The 16,073-nt window shown below is 40.0% G+C and overlaps 1 protein-coding gene across 3 annotated transcripts in view; it reads right to left on the bottom strand.

The window, feature by feature from the left end:
- Positions 1–10,222, bottom strand: part of EPC2 (enhancer of polycomb homolog 2) — a 97,490-nt gene extending 87,268 nt beyond the window's left edge. For 2 of the 3 annotated variants that reach the window (XM_032479413.1, XM_032479414.1), the window contains exon 1: positions 9,776–10,222. In XM_032479413.1, coding sequence (XP_032335304.1) covers positions 9,776–9,928 — 153 coding nt within the window. In that variant the 5' untranslated portion in view covers positions 9,929–10,222. Of the gene's footprint in view, positions 1–9,272; positions 9,467–9,775 lie in introns of those variants that run through there. The other variant, XM_032479415.1, reaches the window with a different exon arrangement.
- Positions 10,223–16,073: the final 5,851 nt, after the last annotated feature.

The following is a 16,073-nucleotide window of genomic DNA, read 5'->3' as shown; positions in this document are numbered from 1 at the left end:
CTTTCCACTTTACCAAGTAAAAGCATTTGTTTAGAAATTTTCTAATACAGACACATACAGACACACACAATGCTACCAGAAGCTGCCTCTGGAGAGTGTCTGGGGATGTGGGGAAGGAAGGACATTTACTTTTTATGTATATTATTTTCTGCTATTAGGTTTTTAATCTTAAGTCATGTGAGTCTATTATTTTTCAATTTTAAAAAGCCAGAAAATAAAAACATGTAACATGAAAATAATATATTGTTTATAGTAGCATCTCCTTTATAATGATGGGGATAAAATCTGTAGCCTGAGTATATATTTGGGACAAGGATGACACAGGAATGGAACTGCCATTTAGGCCATGGAAACTCTTCAGGGGTTCTGAACCTCAGGTCATAGATCCCCAAAACACCCACAGAAAGAATTGAGGAGGTCCATGAACTTGGGTGAGAATATAATCACTTCTCTAATTTCACTAACTTCTAACAGATTTACCATTTCCTTCAATTACTAACGTAGGCAACAGACCACAGTAGTACTAGTAATACTTGTGACCTAGCAATACAACAGAAATTGTCGATCTTTTCATTGTCATGTTACAGTGGTTGCACTTGTCAAAATTATTTATACTCATCACCACTTCAAATTTAGGATAATTAGACCCAACTCTAGACCATATTAATGTGTTAATGAAGCACATAAATTAAAAAACTGTTTTAATACTTTGATAACCGTATTTCAGTATAACTAGCTTGATTTTATGCATTTAAAACATTGTTCTGAGGAAGTTTCACCAGACTGCCCAAAGAGTCCAAGTCACAAAAAAAAATTCAGAAGCCTTGGATAACAGTTCTTAAATCAAGTGCAACAGTCCCCATTTGGAAAATTTTAGGGAGGGAACATTTCGGGGTTATTTCAATTGGAATGCTACCAGAAATTAGTAGGCAGGAGATTTATGTAATAAACTTCCTGGGATTCCTGTGACAGACCCATATAACAAACTACAAACTGAATGTCAAAAATGTCCCGGTTTAGAGACATCTCAAGGATCAAATAAATGGCAAGATTACCCTCTTCAGTACCACGCTTTCCAAGTTTCCAAACTAAGGTGTTCATCCCAGGGTTCACTAGTATATTCGAATGTCTCTCTTCATTCACTTAGTTCTATGGTACACCACCTACAGATAAACAGATTTTTATCCCTAAAATTTATTTTCTTCCATGAGCAATTAATCTGCTTAATCTAAAAAAAAAAATCACATCTAAAAACAAATATAATAATTACCTATCAATTATTCAGGATTCAATTATTACGCTTTGGATTAACTGATTCAGTTCTCCTGACTGCTAATTTTCAGTCTTAAATTTTTTTTAATCAATTTGTTAACTGCTCTGCCAGGAAACACAGATGGGAGGAGCAAAATGTACGTATCAATTGCTAAGTTGAAAGTTGTAAAAATATATTAATTGGCATGAGAAAAAAATGTGAAACTACACCACAGAGTAATATATGGAGATGTTTGCTTTACTTTTCCATATTCCTCTATAACTGAAAATTGTTATTAATAACTTAAAAATGCCAGTTACCTATATAAGGCACTAACTTAAGTCTTTACAAAAGTTAATCTTTAAAATTACCTTTTGAGATACTTCCCATTAAACATATGAAGAAATGGGGCTTAAAGAGACAAAGCAATTTATCTTGCCCAGAGGGAAAATGACAGAGGCCAAGACTGAAACTTAAGTCATAATTTCAAAATTCCAGCAACTTACTTCATCAAATTAACTGTACAACTGAGGACTACTTGTCGACTTCCCAACCAACAATCTCATGTTCTTCTCCCAACAACAACAATAATAACAAAATGAGGTAAGAAAGCTAGAAGCAAAGATGGATATGAGTTAGAGAGCTAGCAGACAGGCTGACTCTTCCACTCTACATTGTGTTACTGCACAGTAAAACTAGCTGACAAGAAAACAGAAACTTAAAAGCAGATGTAAGGAAATAGTGCTAGGGAGAATCTGGAAGTGACTGCCATTTTCTTCCAGTATTAATCCCACAAAGAACAGTCCTGTATGATGGTCTAGGCAAATCCGAAGTTCATTTAAGTGTAGACAAGGCAAAAAATAATCAAGGATCAGTTTTAAGATAAAATTCAAATAATCCTGAATGGACTTTCTGCTATTTACATTGGTCTGCTTCATGGTTAACTATTCCTGCCTATCATCCTTTCCTCCTCATGCTGTCCCCTATGATTCCACTATTGTTTCTCTACTTCAACTCTACTTCAAGTGAAAAGAAGATGCCCAGCTATATATTTAATAATACAATAAAGAGTCAATCCCAGTGGCCAGGATCATGGTCAATGTCTATATTATAAACCTTCTGTCACTTAAGTGCCTGGGTAAGTCTCCAGCCTGTGCTGAATAAAACAAAGGCATGATAACATCCTGAAGGCATGTGGTCTATTCTAGAAAATAAACATCTTTTCTCTCACATGTACTCTCACTCTCTCATCCATATATCCATATCCATCCACACACACCCCTCAAGTGAAAAACACAAGATATTAGAAAATTAAAATAAACCCAAGTGTCATGAGCTAGAAGTATACCAAAATTCAGAGTATTTATAGCCATGAGTAAGAGTAATAAAGATGGTGAAAGAAAATTTCATGAAAGCAAAGGAACAGATAATATCCCAAAATACATAGAATGGATTACTCTCTTAATCTCTAGAAAAAAACAGCATCAGATAGTGAATAAATGTAACTGATCCTCATTAAAAAAAAAAATTCTTAAACAAAATTGACAGCATTCCAATACTGTTAAAGAGTTAAACCTTACTTATTAATATCTTTCTAATATTTAGTCTCTCATTTGTTAGTTCTTTTCACCTGATTTACTTTCTGGACAATATGTCCAGTATGCAGATATGTGAATTCACAGATGCAAGTAATTTTTAGAGTCAAAGGTAGTTTAAAGATCACTCAGTCCAATTCTATTTCACAAATAAGGAAACTAAGGGCCAGGAAGGTTAAATCATTTCTTTGAGGTCACACACAATTCATTCCTTACTACTTTGAAAATTAGTAAGTGTGAAAGGTTTTCTTTCTTTAAAAGGATTCTGGAGACTTCTTTTATAGTCCTCAAAACCAAGTTTCATTTAAAAAAATTCTAATCTCATTAAAACACCTTACAAATTTGAAGTTTGTGAAAACACACTAAGTGTATGCATTCACCTTAGGTCAAACCATGGATTAAAACAATCTAACTTCATAACTTATGATCACGGTGCTATATACCCACCAGTAGTAGATCTCTCAGGGAAGCTCCCTAGCCAAGCCCTATTCTCAGGAGGGTGGCACTTAACAGAACTTATATACTAACTTCCCCTGTTCCTTGACTGAGAGGCAAGCCAAATAAATAATGCCCTCTATCTCAGGATCTGGAATTTTAAGCAGAAAGAAATATAACAATGATAATAATAGCTAATACTTATTGAATGCTTACTGTATGCCATGAACTGTTCCAAGCACACTACAATTTATCTTCCCAACAATCCATGAGATTTTATATATGAAATTAACCTGAGGACTCAAACCCGTAGTTTCTAGCTCCACAATACATGCACTTAACCACCACCCGAAACTACTTCTCAAAAGACTGGGAATTATTAGAAATGAGTGATATTAATGTTACTTGCTGCTGAAGGACCCACAGCTGCCCTGGTTCCTGGCCTTGCCAAGCCTTGACTGTTTAACCCTTCCTTGGTGTCTCTGAGACAATCCCCAGGAACCTTAGAGAAATCAAATTTGGTTTCTGTTACTTGAAACCAACCTAATGGTCCCAGCTGCCAAATATTGTTAGGCCTCGTTTTTGAAGAACCTGACACAGAAGAAATCTAAATTTACCCTACAAATAAATAATTCTTTTAAATTTTGCAAAAAAAAAAAATATGTTTACAAAAGGCATTTGCCATGAAATTTCTTTCATATTATCATTCCCTGAGACAAAAACTTTGAATGACTCCTTCATGCCCATGGGCTAATAAATGATAGGACAGCAGAGATATAATGAATCTTATGTATCATCTAGTTCTCAACCCACTCATTTTACAGATGAAGCACTAGACAGGTGAAGATCAGGGCCCTGGAGTCAATCACTCATAGGGCACAAGTTCAAATACCGGCTGTCTCCTGTTCTGGTATAGGCAGGGGTGACCTTGGGCAAGTTGCTAAATTTCTGAAGCTTTAGTTTCCTCTTTTGTAAAAGAGATAACAGCACCTACACATCCTACCATTATAAAGAGTTCTAAATCATCTACGGAGTTTAATAAAGTGCCTGGTACACGCTCAACATGCTAACTAACGCACACTCAATAAATGGAAGTTGTGATGGTATTTATGATCAATCTGAGGCTCAGAGAAGATGGGCAAAGTTTCCAGATCATATGGTCACTTAAGAACAAACTAGAAATAAACTTCATATTCACCTTCAATGCTTTCTTCTGCACCTTCCTACAACTACTGCACTTAGCATTCAAAACTATCTAAAATCTGGTATAATTCTACCCTTTTAAAAATCTAACCTCCACCCCAACTTTTTTATTCATTCATTCACCAAATATATACTTAGTGCCTTCTATGTTCTAAACAGTTTCTAGTGCTGAAGATATAGCAGGGAACAAAGGGAATAAAAGAAGTAAAAGCCATCTGCATGTCCCAAAAAAGGGAGAAAGAGCCAAGGGAATAACACTCTCAGAAATAACAGTGCTACCCTCCCGAAGTTTCTATCAGCAGGAGGAAAAGTATAAAGGAGGTTAGATAAAAACATAAACATGGAAGAGCCTTCTTTAGTCTACTTATCCATAGAACTTGCTTTAAATATTCCTGTGCTCCACAATATTCCTGTTGCTTCAACAACACTACAACCAAACCTGAAAGCTCACATTGTTAAATCTCTCCGAAGCCTTCTCTACACATTCTAGCAACAGTTTTCTCTTATTTCTATTAACTATATTGACATTTAACTTTTCTTAATGCTCTTTTAAATGTCTGTCAGGTTGACTTAACCTGGTAGTTTTTACCAACTTTCAAGATGTTTTGTATCATACGCTTCTTTTAATCCTAACAACACTTCAGCACACAGCTTTATACATACTTTTGATATTCAGACCCATTTAAATAGTTTCTCAGTATCCTATTTAGATAACACCTGGCACTTATACCTGGACAGTATTTGCTTTTTTTGAATAAATGTATAATGTTTTTACAATACCAATCTACAAAATTGTAATTTACATCCTTCTATAACACTTCTATTATGAAACATGAAATATATTACTGCCCAAAACAACTCTGAAATGGTAGAAAGACTGAATATAGTCCGGCTCTATCATTCAAAATATCATTTAGATATTAAGATAATGACAAAAACTAGGCAACTAACATTAGGGGAGAAATGGTAATTAAAATCAGTCATGGTCTTTTTCTTAAAAAATAAGTAGAATTACAAGCTTCACATAGATTTGGGTTCACTCTAGTGTGAAGAAGCATCTTACAAAATCTATATACAACTATGAGAGGGAAGATTAACACAACTTAAAGACCAATATTACAGCCATACTCGGTATAAAAAATTCTGTATTTAAAGAGGCCTCTGACTCAAGAGGGAAAAAAAGATTTAGTATTTAAGTATACATAGTACTAAAGTAAGAAACCAAAAAGAATTCCTAGAAGAATAATTTATTAAATTCTGCTAATGAAATAAATACAGGCATACACACAGCTAGTGTTTCACAAAAACATAGCTCTTGGTATAGAAATAGAAGCTCATCCAACATTCAACAAACATGTATCAAGCATATATCATCTGCTAAGCACAATTCCAGGCACTGGAATATATTAATAAACAAAACACGCAAAGATCTTTGTCCTTACAAAGATCAAATTTTATTAGAGAAAATCTAATAAAATAGAATAGTTTGCCACAAATTTCTTATATGCTTAAGATAACGTGCACACTTAAACATAATGGTGCCAATATAGGCAGAAGCAAAGTTAACAGACTTTGAAGGAAAAAAAACCCCCAAAAATCTGAAAAGCCAAGAGCAAAAGTCAAAGTTAAATGATGAAAAACTACTCTTCTTAATAATTGAATATTCCAGTCAAATCAGTATTACCTTTTAAAGTCCCCATAATTATAAAGAGTAAAAATTACTTACAGAAACTATAATGCACTTAAAAACAGTTCAGAAAATAATTCAGGGTTCTGTAAGAAGCCAATATGAAACACAGTGGTTATGAGGATGGGCTTTTGTGATACTAAAGGCCATGAATTTGAATTCTAGCCCTGCCAGTTCCCAGCAGTGAGACCCTTAGAGCTGTTACAAGGATTAAATAAAACCCAAAAACTAGATATAATACAAATATCCAACAACAGATGGATGGATGAATATATTATATCAATTCACTGGAATACTTCTCAATATTCAGTAAATGGACTAATATGCCCATTGAGAATGAATCTTTAATGCATCATGCTGAGCAAAAGAAGCCAGACAAAAAAGTTTGTAGGATTCCATTTATAAGAAATTCTAAAACTGGCATAACTAATCTATAGTGAAAGAAAGCTTAGAACTATTGGAGGGACAGACCTGTAAAGGAGCAAAAGGGTATTTTTAGGATGTCTGAAATGTTCCTGTCATGACTGATGATGTTTCCATGGGTATTACAGATCTGTCAAAACTCATCAAACTCTAAGCTCTAAATGAGGACATTTTATTGTATGTAAATTATACCTCAAAAAAAGTTGATTTTAAAGAAGATTAAGTGAAATAATATATGTAAAGTTCTTAACACAGTACTCATGGCACAAGAAGTATTCAAAAAATGGTAGATAGTACTAAGATCATCAACTACTACTACTACACAACACTCCTGGGGAGGTGGCAGAATCACCAATCACCTGATCTTTCTCGTTGTTTAGATTTTAAGTAAATATAAATTTATAGTATCTGACCTAGACCAAGTGGCATGAGGAGCAATACAGAAACCAAGTTAGAGGGGGGTGCCAACTAGCAGACTTTATGCAAAGACAATGAAAATAAAGAAAGGGAAGAAAAGACGTATGCCTACATGTCCAAAAGAGAAGCGCTTAAGAGAATGATATGGCCAACAACGACAGAGTGCTCCAATGCTAAAGAACCTCACTTAGGTATTAACAAAATGTAACTCAAAATCGAGTCAATGACTATATAAACAAAGTCTAATGACAGTCCAAGAGCTACAAAGAGACAGTCCTTAATTTTATTGGGGATAGTGGGGAGAGTGGATCCATGAAGCTGCTGAAGTGAAGTCAAAGGATTCTGCCAATCAAGCAGGAATGGGTCATATTGTCTCATTCAACCAAGAAGAATGGCATATCGGAATGGGAAAATTCAGAAATGCCAAGCAACAATTATAAATCCATAAGCCAAGGTTTTTGTTGCCTTTTTTAAAATAACAAGTTATACGCTTAAAAAGAATAGACTTATAAAGATAACTAATTAGAATATTTTGATATTAGAACTTAAATTGAAATACAACTCAAGTGAAACATTCATGAAATTTATACTTTACTGCTGCTTAGAACTGTTTCTCAAGGACAGAACATTTTTTAAACAAATAATTATGTTTAATAACAAAAAATCCTATAAATAAGACCAGAATTGGCTGTTACTCATGAAAGCACAAGCCTTCTGATCTGTATGTTAATTTAAAAAAGAAAAAGGAAAACCACCTCAACTGGAAATGCTGGGAAGCAAAAGACTCTGGTTTTTTGGTTTGGTTTCATTTTAAGAACCTTCACTTATAACATTAAAGAGGCAGAGAGGGACAGGACAAAGCGTCAGAAGTCCTGAGTTTCAAATCTAGTTCTATCAGAATCTGGATTTCTTCTTCCCTAAAATTGGGCAGTCGAAGCAGGCTAGTGAAAATAGTAAGAATTAACATGCATGCTCTAGATTGAAAATCAAAGGTTTTACTGAAAAGGTTAATGGTACAAAATTGTGAGGGAGTTAAGCATACATTTTTAATACATCATTTAAAAAGTAACTAAATTGCAAGTTTTCTTCCCAAATTCAGCTAAAATACCAAGACATCTGTGACTAAGGACCTAAAGCTATAACAAAGTATACTGATGATCACTGTTTGCAAAAGTAATACATCTTTCCAGGGGCTAAATATTCATTCTAGAATACGTTTCCTGATTCAAGTTCTCCCCATACCAAAATAATAAGATTCAAATAATTACATACAATATTGATACTTTACACTACCCATTAGTTACCTTCCTTTTTGGGAAATAACATTAACAGAAATGTTACTTAGAGGAATCCAAAGTTAGTTTTTAAAGTTAAATTAATTCTTGTACATACTATAACTTTTATATTTTGTTATCTTTCCCATGGAAAATTGAGCAAAGCTAGAAATAATTTTTTTAAAAACCAAAAAGAATTTTCACATATGACTTAACTCTAAACTTTCAGCATAAATGTTCATCCTGATACTGCGGGCATATTCATTTTCTACGGAAAGTGCAAGGCTTTCAAGTAATCAAACATCAACGAGAAGTGTGATTAAATCACAGCAGAACGTAGTAATAACAGGGTAATATAATGAGGTCACAACTCGAGCAACCAATCAAAGGCATAAAAGCATTTCCTGCAATATTAACAGTCAAAAGAGAAAACCAATCAGAAACCTCGGGCCTTCTTTTGACAGTCACAGAAGCAAGAGAACCAATCCACGTACACCCGAGGTTGACAATAAGGCGGGACCACAGGTTCATTGAAGAAATTCTTGAGGGTGCAGTTACTATGAACTTCGCACGAAAGTAACAGTTATAAACACTGTCAAGCCAAACTTCAACCATATCCAAAATTTAACCCATCAGGGAAAAAAAGCATTTTTGCCCCAAAGTGCTGTTATTATCAAAAATGCAGTTGTCAATGTGGCTGCACCAGATCCTCAACTTCTAAAAGACCCCCTTGCCCCCGATGACAATTCGCTCAGACACGGCGGGAGAACAGCTGAACATCCCTGGTCCCTTTCTAACGCCGCGCACTGAGCGGACGCCGTCTGGGCTAAGCAAGCAGAACCCAAACGCTCCGGGCCGCGGAGGTGGCGGGTCAGCGGCTTTCGAACGTTACATCCTGCCGGCAGTCGCGGCCCCCGCCCTCCCCCGCCGCAGTGCTGCACCGCCTCATCCCGCTGCACCACCGCCGGCCGGGGAGCGAGCATTACCTTGCTAGGAGGAAGATGATGTTTGTTTTGAAAGCACTTTAGTTTCCGTAAGTCATTTCAAAAAGAACCCAATGCAGAACTAAATCTAAAAGTGAGAGGAAAAAAATCTTCCCTAGCCAAAGCATCCCTCGTCCATTAATTAACCCCGAGCCGGCTTGGGGAGAGAGAAAAAAAAAAAAAAGGTAAACAGAGGCCGTACGCCAAGTGCGGCCAGAACATCCCCTGCGCCATTCCCGGCCGCCGCTTACGGCAAGGCCCCCTTACGGCAGCGTAAGCAGCGCTGCGAGCTAATCACAACACTGGGACGCAACAACATGGCGGCCGCGGGCGGGCTCTGCGCCGGCCGAGAGGGTTTACGCTACTCTGCCGGCGTAGGGTCCCATGCGTTGGAGCGGCAGCGGCGCCCTCCAGCGAGCGTAAAGCGCTCTGTGAATGGCGAGGCCCGACTGACAAAGGGGAGGGGGGAGGAGAGAAGGGGGGGTAATAAACACTCGAGTCCCTACCGATTCCTCCTCCTTCTCCATCCCGGTGGGCATCTGGGGCACGGCCCGGTTGATAGAGACGCAGTCGTTGAGATCAGGCATATCCTTGCCGCGGTAGATAGGCAGCGGTTTGGCGGCGTCCAGCGCCCGCGCTCGGAAGGAGAGTTTACTCATTGTCTCCCCGCCTTACAGGAACAGCCCGGGCGGCGGCGGCGGGGCGGGCGGGGAGGGGGGGAGGACTCCCGCCGCCTCCTCCACCTCCTTCCTCAGTGCAGCGCGGCCGGCCCGCTCCTCCTCCTCCTCCTCACAGCCCCCGGCCACAGCATGGGCGCCCACCCCGCCCGAAAATAGCCCCCCGCCGCCCGCGGCCGCTTCCACACACTAGATCCGCCGCTCGCCCGCCCGATCCGCTCCCTGCGCCATGGCCAACATGGCGGACATTACCACAGCGGCGGCGAGCGATCCCGGCAGCCCGCGCGAGAGCGCGCCCCCGCCGCGGGCACGCGCCTCGCCCTTTCCCTCCCTCCCTCCTTCCTCTCCCTTCCCCTCCCTTGCCTGCCCACCCACTCTCTCCGCGGCGCGGCCGGCCCGCGGGAGCGTGCTCAGCCTCGGGCCGCTCTGGGGAGAGTGGGCGGCGGCGGCCCTCCGCTGGGCGGCCGGCGCCCTCGCCGTGTGGCAGGTGCCAGGTGCGCAAGTTAACCCGCGCCCCCGAGCGTGCGCCTCTGCCTCCGCGGCCCCGACAGCCCGCTCGCTGAGTGCCCGGGAGGACGGCGCCGGTCAGAGCACCGCCGCGCTGAGCAGCGCGTGTGTGCACAAGTCTGTGAGCGGGAAAGGAAGATGTCAACCAGAGCCACAACTGCTTCTCGGAGCCTGTTTTTATAAAGCACTTATCTCCAAGGCGCCCTGAGCGCCGGCTAATTCGCATCCTCCAATTCGCACATCCCTGGGAGGTGCGAGAGGTCCATTCCTTCCGCCCACTCCTAGGGGCGCAGACCTGCAGGGTCCCGCCCGCCCCGAAAACGCTTACTCAGTCCCAGCCCTCTTCCCCGCATCCTCTTTAGTACCTGACCGAAAGAGCTCTCCAAGGTAAGGCATCCTCTCTTTGGCCGGGAGGATGCTAATGGCAGCAGTGAGGGTTAATATTTGAGGCTGCTAAGTGCAACAAGTGCACTTGAACCTGTTACCCAAACTTCACAGAGTTATTTAAGAGATGATAGGTAGTTCTGATTTCAAAATATTAGCGTTCTTTAAAATTAAGTTTATAAAATTTAACCAAGGCAACGCGCACTTCCAAAGTTACAGATGTGTGTAGACTACTGGGTGCTGTGGAACACGCAGAGAAGTTTGAGATAAAGTTTCTGCCCTCGTGCAGCTTTCACAATTAATGGGATGGCAGACGGATGAAAAAAAAAATAATAAGACATATAAATAGTTGGAAGGACAGAGCAACCGGAAAGATAAGTGACAGAAAGAAAGAAAGAAGAAAAGAAGCTTATAACTTTAAAGACACTAGGCAATAGAACATGATTAAGTACCAATCGTACAGGTCATAATTTTCATGAGAGTTAAAAGAAAAGAGACTACTTTAGCCTGAACCCGTTAAAGAAAGTTCTGAAGAGGAGTGAAAATCAAGCTGACTCAAATAAGTACCGGCTATTATTGACATTAACCTCGTTTAGCCAAGAGTTCCTTGGTTAGACTTTAATTAAGCATCACAGTTTTCCTACAGAATTCCTAGGAAGAGTGTAACACATTTTGCCATTTTATAATAATTGATAAATATTTTGCCTAGCTCAGTGAAAAGTAGATGGTTTGCTGATGTCCAGAAGTGAAAAAATCAATTCCTACAGTAATTCCTATATATCAGAGCTCCATCTTTTCCTCCATCTTCTTATCTACTTTCCTTATCTACTACTTCTTCCACTCTCTTTCCTCCCTGTCCTTCTCCCTTTTCTCTCCACCTACCCCCTTGAAGGCAAATTGGTGGATATGGACCTCAGGGCAGTGTCTAAATAGTCTAACCCCTTTGGCCCAGCAAGAATTCAGGCATTGTTTAGCAGGGCTTGAGTGTTTTCCATCCACTTTGTTGTTGGAAACAATGGAGGTGCTGTGACTCACTTCTTGTAAGCAATACCTTCCTCAAGCTTATGGGCATGTTCTGATCTGAGTGCTACCCTCTGGAATAATTCCAGTTCTCTGCAAGGAAGAACAAGATGTTGTTGGGAGGGGGTCAGCACTGGATTCAAGCCTCAGATGGGCGAGGGGAAGCAATGGTTGGAGAAATGAGTCATCCTGAGCTTTTATCTGGCACTTCTCAGGTTCAGGAAGGATAGCTTTCTTCTATTCCCTATATTTACTACTATTCTCTCTCAAGAAAGGAAATATTGAGTATCTACAATATACCAGCCATCTAGTAGTACTTTATATATATATTATCTCAATTAATTGAATTTTAATGGAATCCCACTTCATTCTCATTATAGACCTATGAAAAAATACTACCATTTTACTAATAAGGAAATGGGCTCAGACAGATGATTTGCCAAGTTTCAACACTAATAACTTGCAGAAGTAGGTTCAAATCTGGGCCTAGCCTGACTCTAAAACTCTTCTCTCAGCAGTGCCACCCTGCTATCCAAGCTCTTTGGTTTATTGACCAACTCAGCATTCTAAATATGCTGATCCAAATTACTAAGACCTTCCAACCATTGGCAAATAGAGTGCATGACCCAGAACATAAGGAAGTAATAGCCTCAAGGAGGGTAGGAACAGCATCTCTCTGTTAATCACTGTATCCTCAGGTCTGTGCCTCACACAAAGCCTGCACCTCAGACATGTTTGTTGACTGATATTCCCTGAAGAATTTCAGTGACACTGACCCCATTCCATTCCAGCTTGGAGTTCACATACCTTATTGGCCTGTCACCTGGCCCAGCCATTGCTGCCAATATTTGCTTTTATGGCCTAACTGGCCTTTCAGCTTCCTACCTTTGGGCTGAGGAATTTTAGAACCAGTTAAAGCAATTCAAAGAAACTTTTTCGACACCTGAAATTCTAGTACAGGAATGAGTTTTTGCTGTTCTGGTTGTTGTTTTGTTCTTTTCCTTGGACCATATACCAGACTTCTTCCCCAAATCTCCATTTTCCTCTTTCCCTGTGGGCAAAGATTACAGAGGGAATAAAACATTTAGAGGCAAATAACCCAATACACTTTTCAAGTGAGACACAGCCTGTGTTTTCTTGACTTCAAATTCAGTGCCCAAACCAGAATGCCTCTGTTTCACACTTGGAAAGTAGCTTTTATTTGTATACAAATATTATGTTTCATAAAATTTATTTCTAATCTATTTGTTGAATACTCATACACTTGTTAGTGCTAAAAATAGAAAATATCTTTTCAATTTTTGAAGTAGATCCTGTTATAAAATGTCTTTATCAAAACCTGTTTCAAGTGATTGTGCAACCTATTTTAATTTCTGCATACATACAATGCACTGAATGTAGTTATTTGAAAATCAGTGCGCTTCAGATATGCTCTTGACCAGTTCCAAAGGGTATGCACTTAGCCAAGCAAGTATAATATATAAACACTCAAGAATTAGAAATAGTTTTAAAGCCATATCAAAAATAAAACCACTTCTAAAAGTAGTCTAAATTAGAATAAAAGTCAAGTAACTGTAAAAATTGGGATTATATTCCAGTTTCCATTTTCTTGTACTACGAACAGGGCAGGCAGCTTCGAAATAATGAACAAATTACTTTTTGAAAGGAACCTTAAAACTAGTAAACACAGTTGCTTTTCAGCTACTTCAGAGTTTTGTAAATGTCATGTTCTTTCTAATTGGCTCCTTATTTCAGCAAACCCAATTGAAAGTTAATTGGGTTGGTATGTGAACTACATCCCTCCCCCTCCCCCTTCTATTCCCAGGATTGAGCCCAGTACCCATAAAGCTTCCTTGTTTTCCATATGTAATCTGAATGTGGGGTCTGCATTCATTACAATCAACTGGAATCAGTCCCCTGGTTCCAGTGCTCTTTACTGAGGCAATTCTGAATCTTTGAGACGTAGAGCCAGCGGCTGCACTCAGAGGTGACAGGCCAAACATCTACTTCCACCGTTATATTCGCCACAGTGGGAAAACCAAATGCTAAATAAAAATTTGTGGCTGGGTTCTGTCTCTCAGCAGCACCGCTCCTCTCAGACCTGGTTGGAATCACAGGGTGCCACCTTGTGTATAAGCTGACGATTTACTTCCCAAGTTCCACAAAGGATCCAGATAGACTCAAAAATAATCAGCCCATAAGCTCTGTATGTTATTAACCAAGGAAAAATGAGACAGATGTAATTGAAGGAAACAGATTTGAAAACACACAGCTCCAGAGGGTGCACAACACTCAATTTTGAATCATGCTGACAGCCTGTCTCATTTATTGCCCCCCTCTGGCCGGAAAACACACCCAATGCCGCACACATGGAATAGATTGACGCTGCTCACTCAAGCTTTCGGATGGAGATACCGGAAGAAAGTAAAGCTCTTGTGACAGAGCTAATGAATCTGACTAGGGCAATTATCTGTGTCCAAACAGCAAGCAAGCCATGTAGATTTAACTTCAGGGCTTTGGGTTTCTGAGAGGCACAAGGTTCCATGGAGGTGATGATTATGATCCTACTTATTTTAATAAAGTGCTGAATTTGAAACTGAGAAAAACAGTTGTTGGATCAAGGTCACAGGAGGTAAAATAGGATCCTTTCCAATCCAGCTACCATGCCCTTGAGAAATTCCATACTTCTCTAAACTCAGCACAGCTGCCATTCAGCTGAAACCACTGTTATATTCATGGTACTGACTGGACCCTTCACATTATGTTCAGTAGGGAGTTGGAGTGGAGAGTCTGGGGCTTTGGGGCTACAGGTACACCTCTCCCGTTGGCTTAGGTCTCCTGTAATGTCCATTCTTCTCTGTTGTCTTCCATGGCCTCCTCCACCAGTACATCCTTTTCTCCTCAAACATCTCTGAAAGGTAACTTGGGAGGTGGTTTCTCTCTCCCTGGGAGGGCAGTTCAGTTTCCCTCTTGTGGTGCCACATCTCAGACAAGTGACCCAGGCTCAGAGCACCAACCTCACTGGAATCCAAAGTGTTAGCGGAGAGGAGTCCGTTGTTAGGAACCTTAGGTTGCTGTTCTCAGTGTGGCCTCCTTCACCTCCTTCACCTCTGTTTCCTGTCTCCCGCCACCAAAGGACTAATGTTTATAAACACAGATTTGTGAAGGGAATATGCAGCTGGAATCCTGAATTAAAGAAACTTGGTGAATAGACTTGGTAACCGCCACACCTTATTGGTCTTATTTTTGTTGTTCCCAGGAGCAAAATGACCTGTTTCCTAAGAAAAATTCCTGGTATCAGTATATTGAGAGCCCCCTACACTCCAGACTGACTTGTTAGGAGGCAGAAAGGAAAATAACTTTGTCTCCAAATCACAAAACAGGTCTGCTTGTCTTTCACCAGGTATTAATGGTGACTTTGGCAGAGGAAGAAACAAAAACCATTGAAATAAAATATACTAATTACCTAGATATTTACTGGTTCACCTACATCCCAAACCTGGTTTCAAAAGGGATTTCAGGTGTCTTTTGAGAGTAGCTAAAATGTGCTAGGATAACATTTGGGCTGTAAGTTTCCCAGTTACGTGAAATTCCCTGTCATGTGAAAATAGGAAACCTCGTCAGCTTCACAGGTCACAATGTCCATGATTGCTCAGAAGATTTACAATTGTTCCTGGTCCTAATTAGAATATCCAAGAGTTTATAAATAGAGCAACTAGGTGATATGAAAGACACCTTGACAGTATCCTTACAATAGACTCCAAAGGGGTATCCCGGCTGTTCCTTATAGTGACTTTCCATATAAGCTGATGGCATCACATGTAATCCAGCACAAACAGTCCTGCAAGGGTTAGAATGGACCTGGATGTCTGAGGCCACAAGCCCCACCCCGTGCAGATCCGGGAGCATGAAAGGACTCCATGACCTCCAAGCCATTCTCCCTGAATAGTGTTTTTCTCTCAACTGTCTCCTGATAAATTGTGACTGGGAGCTCAAAATTGTGTCTCAATTGCAGTTGCCTGAAGTGTAGCTCTTCTAAGTGCCCAATTAAGGGCAGCCTTAAATGACTGTGTTCTGGAGGATAAAGTTAATGTCCTTTTCTGGAAAGAAAGGAACTTAACAAGGACCAGTGCCTGAATAGAAAGCTGTCCCTCCTGCTCTTGCAAGGAGCTAAGGGTGAGTCCACCAGCTGGGCCAAGAGTTAATTTTGTCTTTG

The sequence above is a fragment of the Camelus ferus genome, chromosome 5 (assembly GCF_009834535.1).
Source record: "Camelus ferus isolate YT-003-E chromosome 5, BCGSAC_Cfer_1.0, whole genome shotgun sequence".
NCBI lineage: Eukaryota > Metazoa > Chordata > Mammalia > Artiodactyla > Camelidae > Camelus > Camelus ferus.
The sequence above is the reverse complement of the archived record's forward strand: the minus strand, read 5'-3'. Positions and strand labels throughout refer to the sequence as shown.